This window comes from Pseudocercospora fijiensis (assembly GCF_000340215.1).
Source record: "Pseudocercospora fijiensis CIRAD86 unplaced genomic scaffold MYCFIscaffold_2, whole genome shotgun sequence".
NCBI lineage: Eukaryota > Fungi > Ascomycota > Dothideomycetes > Mycosphaerellales > Mycosphaerellaceae > Pseudocercospora > Pseudocercospora fijiensis.
This window is the reverse complement of record NW_006921533.1, coordinates 8,038,770-8,059,255: the sequence shown is the minus strand read 5'-3', so window position 1 is coordinate 8,059,255 and position 20,486 is coordinate 8,038,770. Positions and strand designations below refer to the sequence as shown.

Sequence of the window (20,486 nt, the reverse complement as noted above, 5' to 3'; positions counted from 1 at the left end):
GTAGACTCAGTCGAGTACGCCAAACGATAAACGAGTTGTCGGCGTGAAGGGCTGAACCAGAACAGCTTCTCACGATGCACGTCGGCAATTCTGCCCAGTTGTCGCTCGCCATGGCTTGCAGATCGCAGCTGGTGCATCCTTCCCGGGCCCCGCGATTGGAGTTGAACCACTTTCTCGAGCGTCGCGATCCAGTGACATTGTAGCAGAAGACCTCAGTGAAACTGTGCAAGATCATTATCGCTTTGGTCTTGTCAATTCTAAAAAATGAGAAGCAATATCATAACAACCCTGCACAGACGGAGTTCGGTAGCGAACATAAACAAGCTGTGAGGCTGCCACTGCTGCTAATCCTCCATCAGCCTAAGCGCCTATGCCGACTCGACTCACTCACTCGCATCCAGAATAGCTTGGCAAAACCTAAAGAGGGAGGGGTCAGAGTCTTGGACCTGGACGCGCAGTCGGGGAACGAGTAGACACTCTCATCAGCGCTCTTCTGTCATGTCTGCCAAACATGCCTTGGCCAAGGCTGTCCGGCCCTGTGCGATACATTCCACGGTGTATCCTGGTCTTGCTCACCCTATTCATAACAGAGCTACGACGACATCACCATCCAAAACAAAATCTACTACGCCCGAACCCACGGCTACGATCTTCTCTGGGACTTCGACTACGGCACCGCATACCCCAGAGTCTGGGTCCGTACACCATCCCCAACCCTCACTATCCCACACACATGTCACTAACACGCACAAGAACAAACTCCACAACACTCGCCCTCAGCAAAAAAAAAATACACCTGGATCTGGGCCCCGGACCTCGACACCCTCATCACCAACACCACCATGCATCTCCGAACCCCTAGTTCTAATCTCCCAAAGCCTCCACTTCGCCGAACCCCAAGAAAACAAACCTTCCTCCCAAATCCAAAGCATCCTGACAAAAAGACCACGAACCCGCAAACCTCGGCTCCGTCCTCTTCCGCTCTTTCACCCTGGATGATAAAACAAATTTGGGCATCTCGTTCCGGCGCCATCTGTCCGCAAAATGGGGAGGAAATTTCTTTGTAATGAGCAGGAAATTTTTTTTTCGAGATTTTTCTTTCTTTTTTGGCGGTGAATTTTGAGGGGGGTGAGGGAGCGTACGTACGTACGGTGGTTGTTCCGCAGAGGTGGATGAATTCTTATGCGGAGGAAATTAATAGGATTCGGGGAGGGTGTGGGAGAGGGGGGATTTTGTGATACATTTTGCCGGGGCCGGGGTGGTGGTTGGGGAGGGAATTGACGGATCCGGTGGGGGAGTTGATGAGGAAGTATGTTGGTATCCTGAGGTGGAGGGGAAGAATGAGAAATAAAGGGTGTGTGGTAGCTTCTTCTTTCACGCCCGCCCGTCCGTCCGTCCTACCGACTCTTCTTCTCTGCTGGTCTACACACCCATCGCCCCCATCCTCATCGCACTCGTCCCATCCCTCACCGGCACCTCTCGCCTAGGCAACGGAGGCCATCGCGCTTGACTAAATCTCGGAAACGGCTCGATGTCTGTGCTACTATTCGACCTTCGCCGATCAACACTGATCAGATTTATAAAAGGACGTGGTCGTCTCCGTGGCGGCGTTCGAAACGGATCTTCTACTGACTCCAGATCTGGTGGCAATGGTGCTGAGATGACAGGTTTGGGCTTCTTGCGACGGAAGATGCGTTTGAAGAATTCGCGGATTTTGGAGCCTACCGTTGGCATGGTTTTGTTTTTTAAGATGGGCGGGCTTTCGTGGAGCCTGCTGAGGATTTAGAGGTTGTTTGCACAGATTGTCGGACGGATGATATCGAGATTGTGCTTGATGGGTGGGAACAAACACGATGAATTGAATGTCTCCAGTATCAGAAAAAGGGAGGGCCATTGGAATTGTCAAGATGGCAGTCCTCCATCTCATCATACTCCCGTAATGGCCGATGAGACAGAATTGCCAGTCTTCAAGAGCGATTCCATCTGATATAGATGAATCCGATCCAGACAATCGATGAGCAGAGCACCCCTTCCACATCGGACTCATAATAAAACTTTGTCAGGTCGTCAGCTTGCGAACGAATGAGTCGAATCGCCCAAAAAGCGTCTTCACCCACACGCAAACGAGGGTGGCGTTCAAATGGAAAACGCAATATGGAGGACTGATGAGGCTGAATGAGAGTCCATATATCCGCCATCACTTTATGATAATTAGATTACCACTGTAAACTCGTATCAGTCCTCTCCTGAGCAGTCCGCGAAACTCCCTCCTCCTTATCCACCGGCTCTACCTCCATAAGCTTCTCCCAAATCGCCTTCCCATGCCTCCTATACGACTCCGCCACACCCTTATTAACCGTCAACCGATCCTCAATTTCCGAAAGTCGAAAAGCAAATTCCTTCTCAGCGACAGTTATCATCCGCTGCGGCAAATCAATCGTAATAGCTTCACCATCTCGAGCAGCAGCATAGAACTCCTCATCTTCCATCACAATCCCGAGGAGTCCTAAACTGGGCTGGTTGCGGCCGTAGATGAAAGCGAATTGTTTGGCGATTACGGCTTCGACTCCGGCGCCTTTGAGTGCTGAGACTGCTGACTCTCGACTACTGCCGACGCCGAAAGCTGTGCCGCCTACGACTACTCTTTGGCCGGATTTGACTTTGCTGCGGAACTCGGGATAGGTGTGGCAGAGGACGTGCTGGCCGAACTCTTCGTCTGTTGTGCAGCTTGTCAAGGTGAAGCCGGGGGAGAGGGCATCGGTGTCGATGAAGTCGCCGAGCGTGATGACTTTGCTTTGGATGACTGAGGTTGGTTGTTGCAACGCGTCTGAATTTTGCGGCTTGATAGTATTGGTAGGAGAATTCGTAGTTTCATGTGTTTCGGTCGTATCTTGGAACGGCGTTGGCTCACAGTAATCGACTGGTGCAAGGCCACCGCCACCGAGGCCCTTGTATTTCGCAAAAAATGCCTGATCCAGCTGAGCTAAGAATGGAGCTGGGTCCGTGATGGTCATGCTGAAAGCTGAAGCCGCGCAGACAACGGCAGATGATAAGTGGCCGAAAGACCCCTTTCCCATACGGTTCGCAAAGTTGCGATTTTGTGACGACAGCCATGTTTCGCCTTCGGAAGCTTTCTCCGCTGAGAGACCGACACAGAGAGAACATCCTGGCGGACCTCTTGTGAAGCCGGCGGCCTCATAGACTTCTAGCAGACTGAGCTCTTTGAGCTTCTCAACGATAGGCAATTAACCGGGAACATAATGCCGTTTCCCTTTAGCCAAAGGCAGACCCTTCTTGAGACCGACTTTCAACGTCAAACCACCCAGCACAAGCTCTTCTTCGGTTGTCGTACAAGCTCCGATGAAGACTCCGTCGAGCGGTATTCCAGACTTCTCGGACACTGGAACCACATCGTCGGGATTCGGATAGACTGCGATTGACGGCTCCACTGCAGCGAGGTCGATCGTATACCGATGTGCATAGACGGCGTCTTTATCAGGCTGAAAGTAAAGCGAGTGAGATTTATACGCCTTACGTTTCCGCCGCGAGACATAGTTCTGCGTGACAGCATCAGGCACAAAGAGTCCAGTGATGGCCCCGAACTCCGTGCACATATTGCAAATCGCAAATCGTGCATCGATCGAGAGATGTCGAACCCCATCGCCGGCGAATTCCACGATTCTTTCCGCCGCCACGGTGTTTCGCTTCAGTTCTTTCAGAATGTGCAGAATCACATCCTTGCCCGAGATGCCGAACGCAGGCTGGCCAGTCAACTCAATGAGCACAGAGTCAGGCACTTTCCACCACGTCTCGCCAAGAGCTAGAGCAGTCATGACATCTGCGGCTCCAAGGCCAATGCTCAAACAGCCGACAGCGCCTGCGGAGCACGTATGGCTGTCGGATCCCACGATCAGCATTCCCGGCTCAGCTCTCTCTCGAACGAATTCTGTGTGCATGATGGTGTAATTCATGCCTTGGAACTCTGTCATCTTGAAGTCACGTTTCGCCTTCTCTGCCGTCTCCACGTAGACTTTGATGGTTGGGTTGTCAAGGATTGTCGGGTGAACGACATGGTCGCCAGCAATCCAGAACCGATCGTTCCTCCAGATCCCTGGACTTCCGAGCTCTTCATGAGTCTGCGCCATTGCCCTCCAGGATAGCTCCGATGCGATGACCCAGTCGAGTCCAGCCGTAATCACATCTCCCTGAGCCAGACTATTGCTGTCCGGTGGAACACCACTAAGTGCATGCTGGGTGAAGATCTTCTGGGCGAGAGTCATTGGCCGGGTAGGTCTTGCGGCATGGGCACGGGTTGTGCTCATGAAGTCTCGCGCATTCTGCTTCGATTCGACGCTTTGCAAGTAGGCTGTCGTCCAATGTATGATCTCGTTGTACACCGTGACAGGCACATCATCGTGGTCTTGGACACCTAAGCCGCCGAAGGAAGGTTGGTCCGACAGTTTTGTAAGCGTGTCTTCGAGAGCCTGGGCAAGCGAGTCATTCTTGGAGCTGCGCAGTCGCTCGGCAGTCGCTTGGAGGACCTGGTGTATGGAGTCCTGCTTCGAGGCACTATCAAAGCAGTTGTTTTGGAGGGCTTCTTCCAGGCGTTGAGAGAGCGTAGGAAGTTCCGCAGCATATGCAGCAGCTGCTTTGCTAGCACTGAGCGTGATGTCGGTTTCTGCCATCGTCTTATTGAGAAACTATTTCAAGGTGCTGTCGTTGAGGCTTAGACAATTTCCAGGTATCTGTCCCGTACTTATCATAATGGTGCAGTCAGTGGTTATATAAGTATTGCAAGATTATAGCTCATCAGTATCTTGCTGAGTGTTGATCCTAATCCAGACTGAGCAGCTGTACGTCTCTCCGCTCCACAAAGTCAGCCAATGATGTAGCTGCCGATTACGCTCTCTGTCGGCATATCATAGCGAGTGCGCATAAAGTCCAAGCCTATCGCCGCGACAGGCCGAGTTCGGCTTCAGCCATGCCGCATGTCAGCGTATGTTTCGCGCAGTGTGAGATATATTTATCCTGAAATGCTGTTTGCAATTGTGGCCAAAGGAGACTCAGAATTCAAGAAGTCAATCCAATACCAATCTACAGACATGGCATTAGCACCGCTCACAGGGGCTTATCGCCTGAGAGAAATGCTCGCGGACCCAGACAAAGTCATTGTTTGTCCTGGCGTCTTCGATGGATTGACGGCTCGCCTGGCTCTTGCTGCTGGTTTTGATGCAATATACATGGTAAGCCTCACGACAGTAGAGGTTTGCTCTTGCTGACTGCCTCCCCCAGACTGGTGCAGGAACCTCGATGTCAAAGCTTGGTTGGGCAGACCTAGGAATCGCGACTCAAGTCGACATGCGAAGTAATGCTGAGATGATCGCATCACTGAGTCCTGGGGTACCTTTGATAGCAGACGCGGACACGGGCTACGGAGGGCCGATAATGGTCTCGAGAACTGTTGCACAGTATGCCAGGGCAGGAGTAGCTGCTTTGCACATCGAAGACCAGGCACAAGAGAAAAGATGCGGGCATCTCCTGGGCAAAGTGATCGTGGAGCGAGACGTGTATTACAGTCGCCTCCGGGCTGCTGTGACCGCTCGGAATCAGCTTCAGTCCGAAATGATGATCATCGCCAGAACCGACGCCCGCCAGACGTATGGATTCGACGAAGCCGTCGAGAGGTTGCAGGAGGCCGTCAGAATTGGCGTAGACATTGTCTTTTTCGAAGCAATCGCCTCGAAAGAGGAAGCACGCAAAGTCTGCGAGATCTTTGCAAGCACGCCTGTGCTCTTGAACATGGTGCCGGGCGGAGTCACCCCTAATATGACCGTCGCGGAAGCCAAGGAGATCGGATTCAGAGTGGTAATCTTTCCAGCTGCTTGTATCGAGCCAGTCATCAAAAGTGTGACTGCAGAACTCCAGTATTTGAAACAGCATGGAGCTCCATCGCCCGATTTCAGCTCAGCAGGCGTCAAGACAGCGTTCAACTTATGCGGACTGCAGGATTGTATACATGTCGACAAGGCCGCAGGCGGTAAGGCGTATGATAGTGTAGGATCATAGCCGTCTTGGAAGAGCCCAGCATAGCGTCTAGACGAACCCAGCTTCTGAATTCTCTCGAACACAGCTTGAGCTTTTCATGGCATCCCAGCATCTCCGTAAGATTGTGCGTTGTGTTTAATGTCCTGCGGTATGGAATATGCCTATGCAGTGCTGAGAGTTACGCAACGCGCTTACATAACTTCGCTTACCTAGTAGGCCAGGAGAACTCTTGCTTCAACACTCTGGACTTAGACATTCTACATTGGACACGACAAGACTATCTGTGGTAGAATTGCCTTGTTAGGCCTATACATTCATGGGTACATTCATGGGTACATTCATGGGTACATTCATGGGTACATTCATGGGGCCGGTCGTATATCACGACAACGGAGCACAAAGCCTTCTGTCAGTCGACATTCCCTCATTGCAGAGACCCAGGAATGACCATCTACCTCATCCGGCACGCGGCTCCGTGACAGTCTGCAGGTTTATATGAGAAGATTCAGGCGTTTAAGGCGAAGCTCTGGAGTGAGCGCTGATCGTGTCACCAAAGTTTGTGTTGTTTGTGAGTAGACCTGGATGTCTATGTGGCCAATGTCATGGAGAACAACAGTCTGATGAAACCACGCGAACTCGCTTTGAATCCTCTCTCTCCATCACAATAAAGCCGAACAAAGCTGCCAGCAAACCACTGGGCCTAATATACTTGTCACACCATGGAACGAAACTGGCATAGGGACTTCAGCTTCTCTCCCCAGTGGCATCTCCACCATCCCAATTCTTAGGCACGCTGACTGAACACACGTTCGAACTCTGGCCGCTCGATTATAGAAAAGATCTCTTCCCGCTCTCGCAGCTTTTCATACAACCAACACACTTCTAGGGCAAGTCGCCGCTCGCTCAGCCAAGCGACAATATCTACGGCATGAAACGGGAAACCACTATAAGGTTCCTCCCTATGGAATCAAGAAACGGAAATCATATCCGAGTGAGAGTTGGTTAGTCACCTACCTGCCCTCACAGCAATACTTCAATCGTGCTAATGAGGCCTTCGCTACCAAGGGCATGGCCGCCTCTGCTATATGGAAGTAAGTCAGTGAGATTGGTCCCGGGCAAGAAAATGGATTGGCAAGCTCCCTATAGAACGGAGCAGTGGGGACTCTCTGGCCTTTCAAATCTCTCCCAGCGGTCTCGTCCCGAGCTTGCCTCTTGAGCATCATGGGCAACGTGAAAATGGAGGCTGTTGCTTAGTCTCAGCCCAATGCCATTCACAAGACTGCATATGAGTGAATTACTGCTTGTGACAAACGCTCACCGGTCAGTGAATGAGCAGAAACTGAACAATCAGTTTTAGCACATGCTACAGGTGAGGTTTGGCGGTAGGATGCCATAAAACAATCGGCGTCTTTGCTATTCAACTTCCATTCGATCATCAACATCGACACACCAACACCAACAACAGCACATTTCGCAACCTCAACCAAGTACCAACGACATCTACTACAATCGCAAGACTTTGCGGATCGCTATATCATCCAAGGTTAACCATATATCTTGCATAAAAGCGCCGACGTATATCGATATCGCACGCACGAGATCAACTTTCCAGACCGACAACGCACTATTATTCCAAGATGGCCATCGCTCGCAACGACTCCGCCGTTGGCAAGCAGTTCTCCGAGCACCAAAACCTTGACGAACTTATGAAAGAGTTCGAGCAAGATGCTATGGCTTTAGGCTATGAAAACGGACCTCAGCCAGGAGGAGAGGATGTTGGCTTTGAGGGGTACGAAGGGGAAGACATTGGCTACGAGGAGACCGAAGATCATGACAATGGGCTTGAGGAGTACCAGGGGCATTACGACAGCGATGGATACTCAGAGGACGACGAGGAAGATGGCGGTTTCCAGGCCTATGAGGATTGGAAAGAGAGACGGGATCGTCCCACAATCGAAGAGAATCCAAGCGATGTTCAACTCGACGTTCATGGGGAAGATGATATCGCCCTGAGGGAGCTAATCCAGTCAATCAACCAAGACGCGATCGATCTTGGCGTCGAAGAGTCGGCAGAAACTGGACAAGCAGAGCAGAAGGATGTGCAAGAAGAGGCCGAAGAAGATAATGCAGAGGGTGATCCGCAGCCGTCAAGCCTAGGAAATGGCCCTGCGGCAGCCTCTCCATTCACCTTTCGTCCTCTACCGATACGTCAGCCTGCCTACATCCCCCCAGTCCCACCATGCCAACCAGCGCCCGGGCCCGCAGGCCAACAACCTCTGCCACGATTCGTCCCGATTGCAGCCCAGACCTTCCCGACTCAAAACACATTCCGAGTTGCCATTCCTCCATATGCTGGGCCTATACCATTTACTATCCCAGGACCCTTCCAGCGACGTGTCCCGACTCAGGCTGTTCGCACTGCAAATCCCGCCCCGCAAACTCTTCCTCCCGTGGCACCTCAACAAGCAACTCACTATCGTGGCCCTGCCAAGCGAATCAAGTCCAAAGCCCGCTTGGCCTCGAACTTGACTCCGAGACTTGCTAATGGGACCATCGATTTCGAGGTCAAGACTTGCCTACACGAGATGAAGCGTGTCGGTAGTGAGTTCAATTTCAATGGGCATCACGACGGGAACCAGAAATGTGCTAGGGTTCTTAAGATGCTCTTCGTCAACAAGTTCCCCGACGCGAAGATCAGTCAGCAAGTCCTCGCTGATCGACTGCAGCAAATCTGGTATGCGAGGAAGAATAGGCCTGGTCGGAGGGAGGACCCGGAGTGGAAGAGAGTTGTAGAGATGAGGGATGCGGATGAAGGGCTAAGGAGTGGGTTGCGAGGGAGGATTCGAGGGACTGGAGTCAGTTAGGCGATAGAGGGGCGGGATGTTTCTTTGGGGGGAGGGAGGGAGCAGGAGTATCTTTACATTAAGCGAAGCGCTCTAGGACTTATTTGCAAAATATTATAAAGCAATAGAAGATATGAAAACGCATACTGATTCCCATTCCCTTACAACCACAGTCTTGTAAGCACTCAAAGCTCTGCTTGTCTTATCCGCCTCCGGTGCAATGTGGATGTGGAGCTCTTTGCGTCCGATCCGGTACGAGATACGCCTATATCCTATAGCGAGATAACTCGAGGTAAATTCTAGCTAACCGATACTAATACTTCCCCTACCCTAGGACAAAGCTCCTTTGCTTCTATTACAATATAGATACAAAGCTCTTTACGTCCGATCTAGTATAAGATACGCCTCTATCTTGCGGCGAGACAACTCGAGGTAAATTCTAGCTAGCCGATACTAATGCTTCCCCTACCCTAGGACAAAGCTCCTTCGCTTCCGTTATAATATAAATATAAAGCTCTTTACGTCCGATCCGGTATAAGATACGCCTCTATCTTACGGCGAGACAACTCGAGGTAAATTCTAGCTAGCCGATACTAATGCTTCCCCTACCCTAGGACAAAGCTCCTTCGCTTCCGTTATAGTATAGGTATAGAGCTCTTTACGCTAAATCCGGTTCGAGATACGCCTTTAACTTATAGCGAGATAGCCTAAAGTAAATTCTAGCTAATTAATACTAACTCCCTAATTCGTCTCCGATATAATATAAATATAGAGCTCTTTATATCCGATCTAGTATAATATATCTCTCTACCTTACGGCGAGATAGCTAGAGGTAAATTCTAGCTAAGTAATTAAACTAATACTACCTACTTAGTTCGCCTTCGGTATAATATATATATAGAGCTCTTTATATTAGATCTCGTACGATAGTATACGCCTCTATCTTATAGCGAGATAGCTCGAAGTAGATTATAGCTAAACTAACTAATACTAACTCCCTAAAGGATAATTAGCCTCTAGTATAATATAAATATAGAGATCTTTACGTCCGATCTAGTACGGAATACGCCTCTATCCTACGGCGAGATAGCTCGATATAGATTACTACTAAGCTAACCTATACTAACTCCTTCTCTGCCTTAAGATAAAGCTCCTTACGTTGCTTTTAGTATAAGTAGCATCCGATCGTCCCGGCGAGATAGCTCGAGGTAGATTCTAGCTAAGCTAACTACTACTAACTCCTTCTTTGCCTCGAGATAGGGCTCCTCATGTCACTTTTAGCATAAGTAACATCCGATCGTCTCGGCGAGATGACTACAGGTGGATTCCAGCTAAGCTAACCGACACTAACTCCTTCTTTGCCTTGGGACAAAGCTCCTTATGTCATCTTTGGCATAAAAAGCATCCTCTCGTCTAGGCGAGATGATTGAAAATTTCGACACTCAATAGATACCCGCGATTCGAAAACAACAACTTGAGCTCCGTAAAACTACTCACGGCAAGCATAGCGCCTGCTGAATCAGACCCACCGCCGCAATAAGCTCGCTCTCCATGCGTCGCTTCGCAATAATCTGCAAACAAATCGGAGCACCCTCCATATCATGCTTCCTCCAGATCTCCTTAGTATCAATATCCTCTTTCGAGCGAGGCCTGACATCTTCATACTCCTCCGAATTATACGAAGCCTTGGACATTACATGGAACGGAGTAGGCACCACGAAAGCCGGATAATCCACCAAATTCCAATAATGCGTCCCACTGACACTCCTCACCAAATCTGCCGTATCATGAGGCGCAGCGGGACTCATCGGAGCGATGACAATATCTGGATCCCCTTGTGCAATCCAGTCGGCGAGAAATTCGGCTCGCAAAACATCTCGCTGCCATTTGAGGTCGGCGATGCGTGAGGCCGAACTTTCTTTGCCTTCGGCTGCGCCTGGACTTTCGGCGATGAGCTGTTTGATGACTTCTTCGAAGACTGGGAATGTCGGTTCCTTGCCAGCTTGGAGGGCGCCGCGAATCGCAGTCCAACCGTCTGTGGATAGCAGTTCGGAGTATAGCTTGTGTGCCTTCTGAGGCTCCGGGAACGTGTATGACAAGACCTTGAACCGATTGCTCGTAAGTTGCTTATGAACCCACTCCATCGCTTCACGAACCGGCGGCTGAGGCTGCACAGCACCATAATCCTGCAAAAGTCCAACCTTCATTGTCTCCTTCCTCAACCCTTCAACCCCCTTCAAACCCCTATACACCGTCGGCAAAACCTCCTGATCCCTCAACCAAGGCCTCACCTCCCTCACACATCTCATAACAAAATCCACATCCCTCAAACTCCGTCCCAGCGGCCCCACCACCCCGGGAACAAACATCCCAGCAGGAAAAGGCCCGGATAACAACTTCTCAGTCGGCACAAACCCATCAGAACCTTTGAATCCATACACCCCACAAAAAGATGCCGGGATTCGAACACTTCCCCCAATATCCGTTCCAAACCCAAACACACTCCCCCTCATCGCCAACAAAGCCCCTTCTCCCCCGGAACTCCCTCCCGGCGCGAGATTCAAATTATGCGGATTCAACGTCCGGCCTAAGAAGGATGTAGACTCGGCACTCAACACCGCGGCGGGCTGATGAGTTTTGACGTAAAACACCGCCCCTAATTCCCTCAAAATCTGCGTCGTGACACAATCTTCCGTGTTGACTTGTCGCGTGACTTTGAGGCCTAGGGACGAGAGTTGGTTTTTGACGGGGATCATTTCTTTGATGGAGATGGGGATGCCGTGGAGAGGGCCGAGGGGTTTTCCCGTTGTGGCGAGGTGGAGGTCGAGGTGCTCGGCTTGCGAGAGGGCTTCGGACATGTAGAATTCTGTGAGGCAGAATGTGAGCTACACAAATCCACGTTAGTACTTACGATAGGACCCAAAATGATTTCGCGAATTGAATTCTTTTCTGGACTTGCCTGATGCGCAATCGCCGCCCTCCGACAAAACGCCCTCGTCACCGCTACCGAAGATAACCTCCTCGACGCGATCGCTTCAGCCAAACCCACGAGGTCATAATTCTCGGTTATTTCCAGTTCCTCTTTGGTCAGGAGTCCACTCTCGCGCGGGAAGTTTATAACATTCTGAGGAGGGTTTTCGAAAATTTCGTCGGGCAGAATGAGATCTTGGGGCAATTTTTTCAAGACGTCGTCGACGATTTTCTTGCGTTCGGATTCGAATTCGGCGGAACCCTTGGGGTAGGGTTTGATAGAGATGAGTTTGGACATTTTTTTTTTTGATGGATGGATGAGGTGGAAATGTGGAGAGTTGAAAGTTTGGGTTTCTTGAGATGGTTGAAATAATCGATCCCTCGCAAGCTAACAAGAAAACTTTCGTGATTAGCAAAGCCAAGATATTCGTCTCGCTGCAGCTCGCGTTCTTATACTTACGGCCTGAAGTGGCACAGGTTCAGGCTTCAGCTGTCGGAGTGTGAAGACGGCATACAGTCTCATGCAGGGTAGGCCGGAAGCCACGGATACCCGTTCAGGTCTGCCGTTTTAGCTTGCATAACACCGTGTTCCTTCAGCCTCCTTGCGCGTATACAATTGAAGGAATTCAGCTTTTCATGCCATATATCAGGAAGCATGTATGTCAAGGTAGGCAAAAGATCTCTAGGCACAGCCATTATTGAACACAAAATTTCCGGGCCTCCGTCCGTCTTCTTCAAAAAACTTGACTTCCACCCCAAAATTCACTCATTCAAAACACCATCCACCTAAATCGTCCCAGGAAACACTTGATCTTTATGCCTCTCCCACCAATCCTCCTATCATAAACCTCAAAGTTAGCAATGATTCTCAAACACCATCAATACATCCGCCCAAAATTTCCTTCCCACTTACCTCATGCGCAGCAATCAACTCACACTCCCCTCCCGTCCCGCTCTCCAACTCCCTCAATCTCCTAATACTCTCCCTCGCCTCCTCCTCATCAACATGAATACAACAAACCGTCCTCCGCCCCTCAACCTCCACCACCCAAGTCCCAATTTCCCTCTCCCCCGTCAAAAGCCTACGATCATGAAACGCATCCCCACAAAGCAAAACCCACCGCTCTTGCGTGCGACACAAAAGATTCAAATGTCCGGGCAAATGCCCCGGTGTGTCGATGACATACACGGAAGAGTCGTGGAATAAATCGTACACGTGAGGAAACGGACCGAGAGATTCGTGCCAAGTTTTCGGGTCCGGGAGTTCGGAAGTTCGATCGGGGGGGAAGGTATTGGGGTCGAAATGTTGGTGGGAAGCCGTACCGCCGAGACCGTATTTGAGGACGTGGAGGGCGCCGTGGCCGAGGAGGAAGTGTGCTTGGGGGAAATCTTCGGGGTCGCCGTGGTGGTCGTAATGGACGTGAGATAAGATGACGAGGTTGATGGCTGAAGGGGAGAGGCCAGCGTCTTGGAGTTGTTGGGCGACGCCGGGTTCGAGGAGGAAAGGGGCGCGGGAGTCGATGTGTTTTTGGAGAGGAAGGGGGTATCGGGATTGGGATTTTCGCAGGCCGAGATCGAACATCAAGCGGAAGGGTTTGTTGGGGTGGGAGGTGTAGCCGGATGAGGGGGGTGGGTTGGGGTGTTGGATGAGGAATGTTAGGGAGGGGACGGTGCGTTTGGCGGTGGGGTCGGCGGGTTTGACGAAGAAGGTGTCGCTGAGGGTGATGAAGCCGCCTGGGATTGGGGAGACGGTGACATATGCTTGGTCGGGTCTGGGTGGTGGTAGTGGTGAAGGCATGTTGATTCGAGGGGATTGGTCCGTGCGTTGTGGTTTCTGCCTACCTTGATGGCTAGCAGCATTGGTAAGTGAATGAACACTCCATCGTTCTACTTTTATCCTGGCGTGGTGGCCGCCCACTTCCCCACTAACACCATACTGCCGAACTGCATCTTGCCCCGCGTCTGCTTTGGTAGAAGATGCTGTTTATGTTTTGATGACGAAGTTTGTGAAAGTCGAGCTTCTCCGCAAGCTTGAGAAGCTTGTTCCGACTTCGGCCTCCATAGCTATACGGACCTAGCTGCGACATAACGAGACAGGCAAAATCAATATCTTATTCCTATTCACGTACCTCCCAAAACCCCCAATCATCCCCCTTTCCAAGTTCCCCACCCAAGCCATCTCTCCCTCAACCCACCCACCCCTTTCAAAACAACCCTCAAAAATCCAAAAAAATGCCACCCACCCACACCCCCCAAGAAATCGCCCAAGCCCACAAAATCCTGTACGACGAAGGCCTCCGCATGCGCTACTCAGTCGTAGGAAAAGAATACGTGGACGCCGCCCTGAAAAACGGCGACAACCCCTTCTCACGAGCCATGCAAGAGTACGTATCCGAATCCTGCTGGGGCAGCATCTGGACGCGTCCGGGGCTGGAAAAGAAAACACGATCTTTCCTCAACATCGCGATGCTGTGTAACCAGAACCGAGGGTCGGAGTTAGCGACGCATGTTAAAGGGGCGTTGACGAATGGTGCGACGGAAGAGGAGATTCGTGAGGTGATTTTACAGGCGGCGTGTTATTCTGGGATGCCGGCGGGGATTGAAGGGTTTAGGGTGGCTTGGATAGCGATACAGGAGTGGAATGAGAGGAATGGGAAGAATGTTGTTAGGGATGGGGGGAGTGGACATAATGTCGATCCGCATGAGGAGGTGGATATTGCTGCTAGGGCGAAGGGGGATGATGTTTGACGGTAGATGAGATGGTGGTGGTATGTTGATACGAACCCGTCGGATGGGAATGGGTATGAGCTATGGCTATGCAATTCCGCTCATACTGTAGAATGTCAAAGCGACCTGATGCCAAACTCTTGATCATCCTGCCAAGACTCCAGCACGCCTGTAGCACCAGCCTTCAGAGAGAGTGCTACTTACACCCTCGTCATTTAGGGAGCCGTCTCGTAGTCCGTCGCGTTGTTGTTGATCAGCCGCTACTTCGCAGTCAACATTCGTTCCTTCGTCAGCCAAGTTAGTCATTTCAAGCGCCCTCACGTGCCTTCCTGTATTCGGTCTCCTGGGCCATTTGGAGCTCGGATAGTTCGTTGACAGTAGCGTCCATAATGTCAGCGGCGCGTTGGTGGTATTCAGCCTGGGCCTTGGCGAGCTCAAGCAGATTTCGAAGTGGCTCGGGGGTGTCGAGGACATTTCGCATGATCGAGGTAGCCTCGTCAACCTTCTCCACGAATTGGTCCTCAGCACTCTCGATAGCACGTCGCTGCTGCTCGGTGAAGCTCTCCTCATGCCTGCCGCCAGCGCTTGCCTTGCTCTTGACTGCGTCCAGATTCAAGCGCGCATTCTGCACAGCGGTGCGAGCCTTATCGGCAGCCTTGATGGACTGTTGTAGAGTGGTGCTCCAGCCAGCAAGGAACTTGCCCTGGATCTTCTCATCTTGGTCGAGACGAGCCTCGCCCACCTTCTCCTCGGCCAGCGCAAGCTTCTCGAGGCCTTGCGCAAGTGGGTCTGGTTCGGTAGAACCTTGAGGAGTGGCAGTTGAGATAGTCTGCGAACCGGCGAGGGCAGCGCGAGCAATGGCATGGCTGAATGTTTTGGGCTGTGGCTTGGCGGATGGTGGTGCAGTCAGAGCTGCTTGTGCTTCGGATGCGCTGGCTGCTTTCGAGAGGAGGCCCACCTGTGTGACGGGTATGAGCATAATGGCTCTGCAAGTATGCCATTGCATAATGGTATCTCACCTTCTCGCTGATGCTCTTGCCCAGATCCTGGAAGCTCTCCCTGACATTCGGCGGATAGTCGTATGCCTCGTTCGCATACTGGCTGGTGGCAGCAAGGAGCTTCTGGTGTGTCTGCTTCAGGGCATCGATCCTGACTTCCAGCTCGACATAGTCGTGTGGAAGCTCTGTCTTCTCGCCCGCATTCCCCGTCTGCTCCTTGATCCACTGCTGGCTGCGAGTGGCGAAGGGAGTGACGGTGCTGCCAATGCTCGATGTGAATGCCTTGAACTTGTCCATACTGAATGCGCGCGCGCGAGTCGTCGAGGGAGATGTGGAGAGGTCGCTGGTCAGGGAGGTGGATGGGTTCGCGAGCGCTTCCGCTTCAGCTGACTGTGCGTGTTCAGCCACGATGTACAAGGATGTCGTAAATATGCTGTTGCCTTGTGAGTGAGTTGCTGTAAGATGTGGCAGTGGTTTAGAGTTTGGTTGAGCAAGCAGGGTCGATGATAGGATACAGTGCTCGCAGTGGCACGTGACGACAAAGAAGATCCAAGGACGGACGGACGGATTCATGAGGCTAATGGAGAGTGTACGACTTGTTCCATTATATATTCTATCGACGTATTCATGTGCTTTTTCTACACTCTCGATCCAATAAGGTAGTCGCAAACTTGGTCACATTCTCGCCAGCATTCGGTAGCTTTGCCCTCAAGATTAGATTACTCCGGGGTGTCTGCATATTTTCGAAGGTCAGGGTTGGGAAAAGAGCTACACCAGCGATAATAAGTGTGTGTTTCAAGCATTGACATTCACATACACATATCATACCTGGCTGATGTTCCAGTAGAGGTAGCCATCAGTGCCAATGCTTCCACCATAGGGCCACAGAATCCGTGTTCGTCAACCCATCAGTGGGATCAAAGGCCTTCTGCTCGGGCAGCAGCATATGGATGAATCCGCCCTCGAAAGCGTTAGCATTGCCACCACGTCCTTCGTGGATAGAGACGTTCGCGTGTGCGTATATTTCCGCCGAGACGTCTTGAGAGTGCTGGATGCAAGGCTTGCAGTACGGATTGCTCAGAGCGTGCCGGTATTTGTGTCGAGAGGTGAGTAGTACATCCTTTCGCCATACTCAGACAAGTTGATACCGTACAGACTGAAGTCGCTCGGTCGTTTCGATACTTGATATGCTGGAAAACGAGGCCTGCGCACTGGTTGATTTCTGCAAGTCTGCACCCGCTGCAAGAACGATGTCACTGTCAATTCCAGTGGGGGTCAACGGCCTTGTCGCAACTCGATGCTCAAGGTCGACAGGACGAAAGCCTGAGATGAAGCCATCACTCGAGCCACCAGCAGACACTCTCAAACTCCACACAACTCGGAACCCATCGTGCATTGCAACCTCTTCCCTCGCTCCAGACAAACGCATGCCCATCCACAACAGCCGGGATGCTGAAGCGAGCGCCGAAACACTGGAGAACTCTCCGCATGCCGAGCATTGGCAGGCACACTACTGCACGATCTTGTCTCGCTGTCGTGCACCAACACACGTGGTCCTCCATTTGCACAACTTGGCATCTTCTCGGCGCCGTCGAACGAGGTGGGTGTGCAGCGAAGAAATTGATTGCCGTACTGTACAGGATAGGATCGCCTAAGTAGAATATGCCCTTGCCTCGGGTCGCACAAGCAGAAACGCTTCGCGAAGAGGATAACTAGTGTAGTAGCCCTTTAAATAATGCGGAGCTGAGATCCAAGGATGTGTTTCTTTTCCCCAGATTTTGTTGTTTGTTGGACTCCTCCTCAGCAGAGTGCAACACTTTCGCCAATTTCTTTCCTTCTTCCATATCATCATGGCAGCAGAAGAGAAGAAAGTGGACACGCTACACATCCATGAGGCGGACAAAGGAGATCCGTACTCGGAAGCAAACATCACATGGACAGAAGAAGAAGAAGCGCGCGTGCGACACAAACTAGATTGGCAGATCGTGCCTTTGGTCACACTGCTATACCTGCTTTGTTTCCTCGACAGAGCCAATATTGGCAATGCTCGAATTCAGGTCAGACCACACCCATCATCAAGGGTCCTCATTATTATGATTTAGCTCGCTGACAGATCTGTGTGGACAGGGCATGGGAGAGGACCTCAACCTGGTTGGGGTGCGTTTCAATTGGGCCCTGTCGGTCTTCTACATCGTGTACTGCTTCGTCGAGGTCCCAAGCAACATCATCCTCAAGCGAGTTGGGCCGCGCTTTTACATTCCCGCTCTGGTCAGCCGCTGCTCCGATTGAATTCCACCGTGCTCCTGAGGCTTGACTGACGTGTATACAACCTTGCAGGTGATGGGCTTCGGGCTCGTGAGCATGTGCACGGCATGGGTGAACAGCTTCAGCCAGCTGTGCGCCGCACGTGCATTTCTCGGGGTCTTCGAGGGAGGCGTGATGCCGGGCATCGCCTTCTTCCTCTCCAGCTTCTACAAGCGGAAAGAACTCTACTTCCGCGTCGGCATCTACGTCTCGGCCGCATCGATGGCCGGTGCCTTTGGCGGCTTGCTGGCCGCCGGACTCGCCAGAATTCCCGAATGGGGAGCAGCCTCGGCGCCGATTCACACGTGGCGCAATATTTTCTTCTTCGAAGGTTTGGTCACGATGTTGATTGGCGCCCTGGCTCCGTTAATGTTGCCGCAAAGTCCAGGGACGTCACGGGTTTTGACGGAGCGAGAGAAATTCATCGCCGTGCAGAGGCTTCGTGTCGAGTACAAAGCGGGTGCGGAAGGTCATGTGAAGCCGCACCATATCAAACGTGCGCTTTTCAACATCAACAACTACATCTGCGCTGCTGGCTTCTTCTGCATTAATATCACGGTACAGGGGCTGAGCGTGTTCATGCCGACGGTGCTGCGCGATCTGGGCTGGACGGCGACCAGGGCACAGCTGTACAGCGTTCCAGTCTACGTGTCGGCATCTGCCATCGCCATCCTGATCGCTTTCATCAGCGACAAGATCAAGCAACGAGGACTGTGCCTGGCCTGCTTCACATTCCTCGGCATTACGGGCTTCGCTCTCCTGCGCTGGAACAACGACGCCAACGTCCGCTACGCCGCCGTCTATCTCTGCGCTCTGGGTGCCTTCCCCGGTGGACCTGGCTTCCTTTCCTGGGGCCTCAACAACTGCGCCGGTCCACCGGTGCGAGCAGTAGCCAGCGGCTGGATCGTCACCCTCGGAACTCTTGGAGGTATCGTCGCCACATGGACATATCTTGCAAGCGACGCTCCCACGTATCACATCGGCCACACGATAAATCTATCCGCCCAACTCGTCGTCCTCCTTCTCGCCATCGGAGGAATTCTCTACTGTCTCTACGAGAACAGATTACGTTCGCAAGGCGGTCGAAGCTATCGTTTAAACGGCCTGAGTGAGGAAGAGATCGAGGATTTGGGACATCAACATCCTGACTTCCGTTACATTACCTAGCGAGCAATCATCACGACATTCAGATACATTATGGAGTCAAAACAAGGATCATCTCTATCCCTCGTCCACCGTATCTCTCATCATTTTCACTGTTTTGGTGCAATAATGTTGTGGCCTGGTCGATTTGATCACATCCCTGGCCCTGCAAATTCTAGAGTCTGGACCTGATGATGGTTTCCCTCGCATTGCGGTGCCTGCTCCTCGGGCCCGCTCCGCAATATCGGGTCCCTCTCCCTGCTTGATATTATTGCCGAGTTGCTCTCTTTGCCGTGCGAGCCGTGTTCTTCGCAAGGCTGTCGTGGGCATTTTCTAGACATTCTATAGAAGAGTGGCATGCGTGAAACTGAACACAGGGATTTCGATGGTCCTGATGATTTTTCGTCGGCGAGGTTCTGCTTCGGGAAGGTTTTTATGTGTATGTATACTAGAATAGGCTTTGGCTTCGGCTTTGGAGATCTGGAAGTTTTTCCTCCTTCCCTGTTCGGAGGCTCGGGGGCTAACTGTGTCTCGATGAGGCAAGCGAGTAGTAAATTGAAATTCCAAGGCTGATACATTGTTCGCTCTCGTCCTATGCAGGTCATCTCCTAACTCACCGAGAGTAAGGCTGTAAACGTAGGACTCTTGTCAGTCCCCGACCTCCTTATAGAGGGCACATCGGTGTGGCCCCCAACCCTCCCTCCCGCTCGTAAGGGGAGAGGTGTTTTGGTAGAGTGCTCCTCAGCTAAAGCGAGCCGCCAACCTATTCGAAAGATAAAATTTCAATTCGGTCCCTTATATTACGCCGAGGCGAGTAATAACATTCGAGACGAGGTAGTCGGGGAAGTGCCGTAAAACTTTACCTGAGTACAAAGGTACATCGATGCCTCAATATGGTCTTCTTATTAGGGACAAGACGCAGCACTGCGACGCGATCTCAGTTTCCATTGTGACAAGAAGTCTTTGTTTTCCAGTCGCCATCTTGATGTCTGTTACTTGGCTGTGTGCCATTCCCTCGCAATGTTGTTCCTGTTGATGATGATGCTCATGGAGTCCCTGCACACACAGTCTTCAGTGCCCGAGCCTCCGGTCACCGGCGGATAAGACACAGGGTCGTTATTGGATGTGGTGATGCCGTGATGGGCATAGTATGAAAGCCTGCCTCCCACACCCTTTGTGCAATGTTGGGAGTGAAGTCTACATCTCAAAATGGCCCAGCTGCTGCGTTGGCTAGGCGATTTCTCGTTATTCCCGTCTGTCTTGTCTCGTCTTCACTCTTCATCTGCTTCGATCACATGCCCCCTTTCCATTCGCCATGCGCAATCACAATGGACTTCCACTCATCACCACCCGGTACCGCAGACCAAGCAGCAGCCGAATACGAGCGCTTGCGTCGGGTCATGGTTCCTGGTCATGACAAGGCTGCGGCTCCTGGACATCGCTCGCGGGCCGCATG

General features: G+C 51.7%; 9 protein-coding genes across 9 annotated transcripts; 4 read left to right on the top strand and 5 right to left on the bottom strand.

Moving 5' to 3' along the window:
- Positions 1 to 2,216: 2,216 nt before the first annotated feature.
- On the bottom strand, positions 2,217 to 4,685 carry MYCFIDRAFT_194909 (uncharacterized protein; the record flags this gene model as incomplete). Its single annotated transcript, XM_007925893.1, has 2 exons — positions 2,217 to 3,205; positions 3,290 to 4,685. The coding sequence occupies 2 exons, from the start codon at positions 4,683 to 4,685 to the stop codon at positions 2,217 to 2,219; spliced, it is 2,385 nt and encodes a 794-aa protein (XP_007924084.1).
- A 417-nt stretch (positions 4,686 to 5,102) lies between these two features.
- MYCFIDRAFT_30037 (uncharacterized protein) lies at positions 5,103 to 6,066 on the top strand (the record flags this gene model as incomplete). The annotated part of the gene is made up of 2 exons (XM_007924171.1): positions 5,103 to 5,243; positions 5,293 to 6,066. 2 exons carry the CDS (start codon positions 5,103 to 5,105, stop codon positions 6,064 to 6,066), a joined length of 915 nt encoding a protein of 304 aa, XP_007922362.1.
- A 295-nt stretch (positions 6,067 to 6,361) lies between these two features.
- On the top strand, positions 6,362 to 9,069 carry MYCFIDRAFT_172684 (uncharacterized protein; the record flags this gene model as incomplete). Its single annotated transcript, XM_007925892.1, has 14 exons — positions 6,362 to 6,453; positions 6,479 to 6,520; positions 6,546 to 6,589; positions 6,619 to 6,660; positions 6,716 to 6,805; positions 6,834 to 6,852; positions 6,885 to 7,136; positions 7,166 to 7,236; positions 7,263 to 7,275; positions 7,300 to 7,369; positions 7,432 to 7,588; positions 7,645 to 8,900; positions 8,944 to 8,956; positions 9,011 to 9,069. The coding sequence occupies 14 exons, from the start codon at positions 6,362 to 6,364 to the stop codon at positions 9,067 to 9,069; spliced, it is 2,220 nt and encodes a 739-aa protein (XP_007924083.1).
- Positions 9,070 to 10,381: 1,312 nt separating this feature from the next.
- MYCFIDRAFT_186999 (acyl-ester intermediate acetamidase) lies at positions 10,382 to 12,156 on the bottom strand (the record flags this gene model as incomplete). The annotated part of the gene is made up of 2 exons (XM_007925891.1): positions 10,382 to 11,773; positions 11,848 to 12,156. 2 exons carry the CDS (start codon positions 12,154 to 12,156, stop codon positions 10,382 to 10,384), a joined length of 1,701 nt encoding a protein of 566 aa, XP_007924082.1.
- A 488-nt stretch (positions 12,157 to 12,644) lies between these two features.
- MYCFIDRAFT_130685 (uncharacterized protein) lies at positions 12,645 to 13,656 on the bottom strand (the record flags this gene model as incomplete). The annotated part of the gene is made up of 2 exons (XM_007925890.1): positions 12,645 to 12,695; positions 12,772 to 13,656. 2 exons carry the CDS (start codon positions 13,654 to 13,656, stop codon positions 12,645 to 12,647), a joined length of 936 nt encoding a protein of 311 aa, XP_007924081.1.
- Positions 13,657 to 14,005: 349 nt separating this feature from the next.
- Positions 14,006 to 15,458, top strand: MYCFIDRAFT_162582 (uncharacterized protein). Its single transcript, XM_007925889.1, has one exon. The coding sequence runs from the start codon at positions 14,091 to 14,093 to the stop codon at positions 14,604 to 14,606; it is 516 nt and encodes a 171-aa protein (XP_007924080.1). The 5' UTR covers positions 14,006 to 14,090; the 3' UTR covers positions 14,607 to 15,458.
- Positions 14,006 to 16,001, bottom strand: MYCFIDRAFT_56156 (uncharacterized protein). The gene is made up of 2 exons (XM_007924406.1): positions 15,605 to 16,001; positions 14,006 to 15,543 (listed from the first exon to the last, which is right to left on the bottom strand). The coding sequence occupies exons 1-2, from the start codon at positions 15,878 to 15,880 to the stop codon at positions 14,893 to 14,895; spliced, it is 927 nt and encodes a 308-aa protein (XP_007922597.1). The 5' UTR covers positions 15,881 to 16,001; the 3' UTR covers positions 14,006 to 14,892.
- Positions 16,002 to 17,433: 1,432 nt separating this feature from the next.
- Positions 17,434 to 19,054, top strand: MYCFIDRAFT_30231 (uncharacterized protein; the record flags this gene model as incomplete). The annotated part of the gene is made up of 3 exons (XM_007924181.1): positions 17,434 to 17,640; positions 17,711 to 17,851; positions 17,921 to 19,054. The coding sequence occupies 3 exons, from the start codon at positions 17,434 to 17,436 to the stop codon at positions 19,052 to 19,054; spliced, it is 1,482 nt and encodes a 493-aa protein (XP_007922372.1).
- Positions 19,055 to 19,182: 128 nt separating this feature from the next.
- MYCFIDRAFT_172679 (uncharacterized protein) lies at positions 19,183 to 20,469 on the bottom strand (the record flags this gene model as incomplete). Its single annotated transcript, XM_007925888.1, has 8 exons — positions 19,183 to 19,616; positions 19,648 to 19,672; positions 19,708 to 19,775; positions 19,902 to 19,917; positions 19,949 to 20,086; positions 20,125 to 20,299; positions 20,326 to 20,417; positions 20,449 to 20,469. The coding sequence occupies 8 exons, from the start codon at positions 20,467 to 20,469 to the stop codon at positions 19,183 to 19,185; spliced, it is 969 nt and encodes a 322-aa protein (XP_007924079.1).
- Between the last annotated feature and the right edge of the window lie 17 nt (positions 20,470 to 20,486).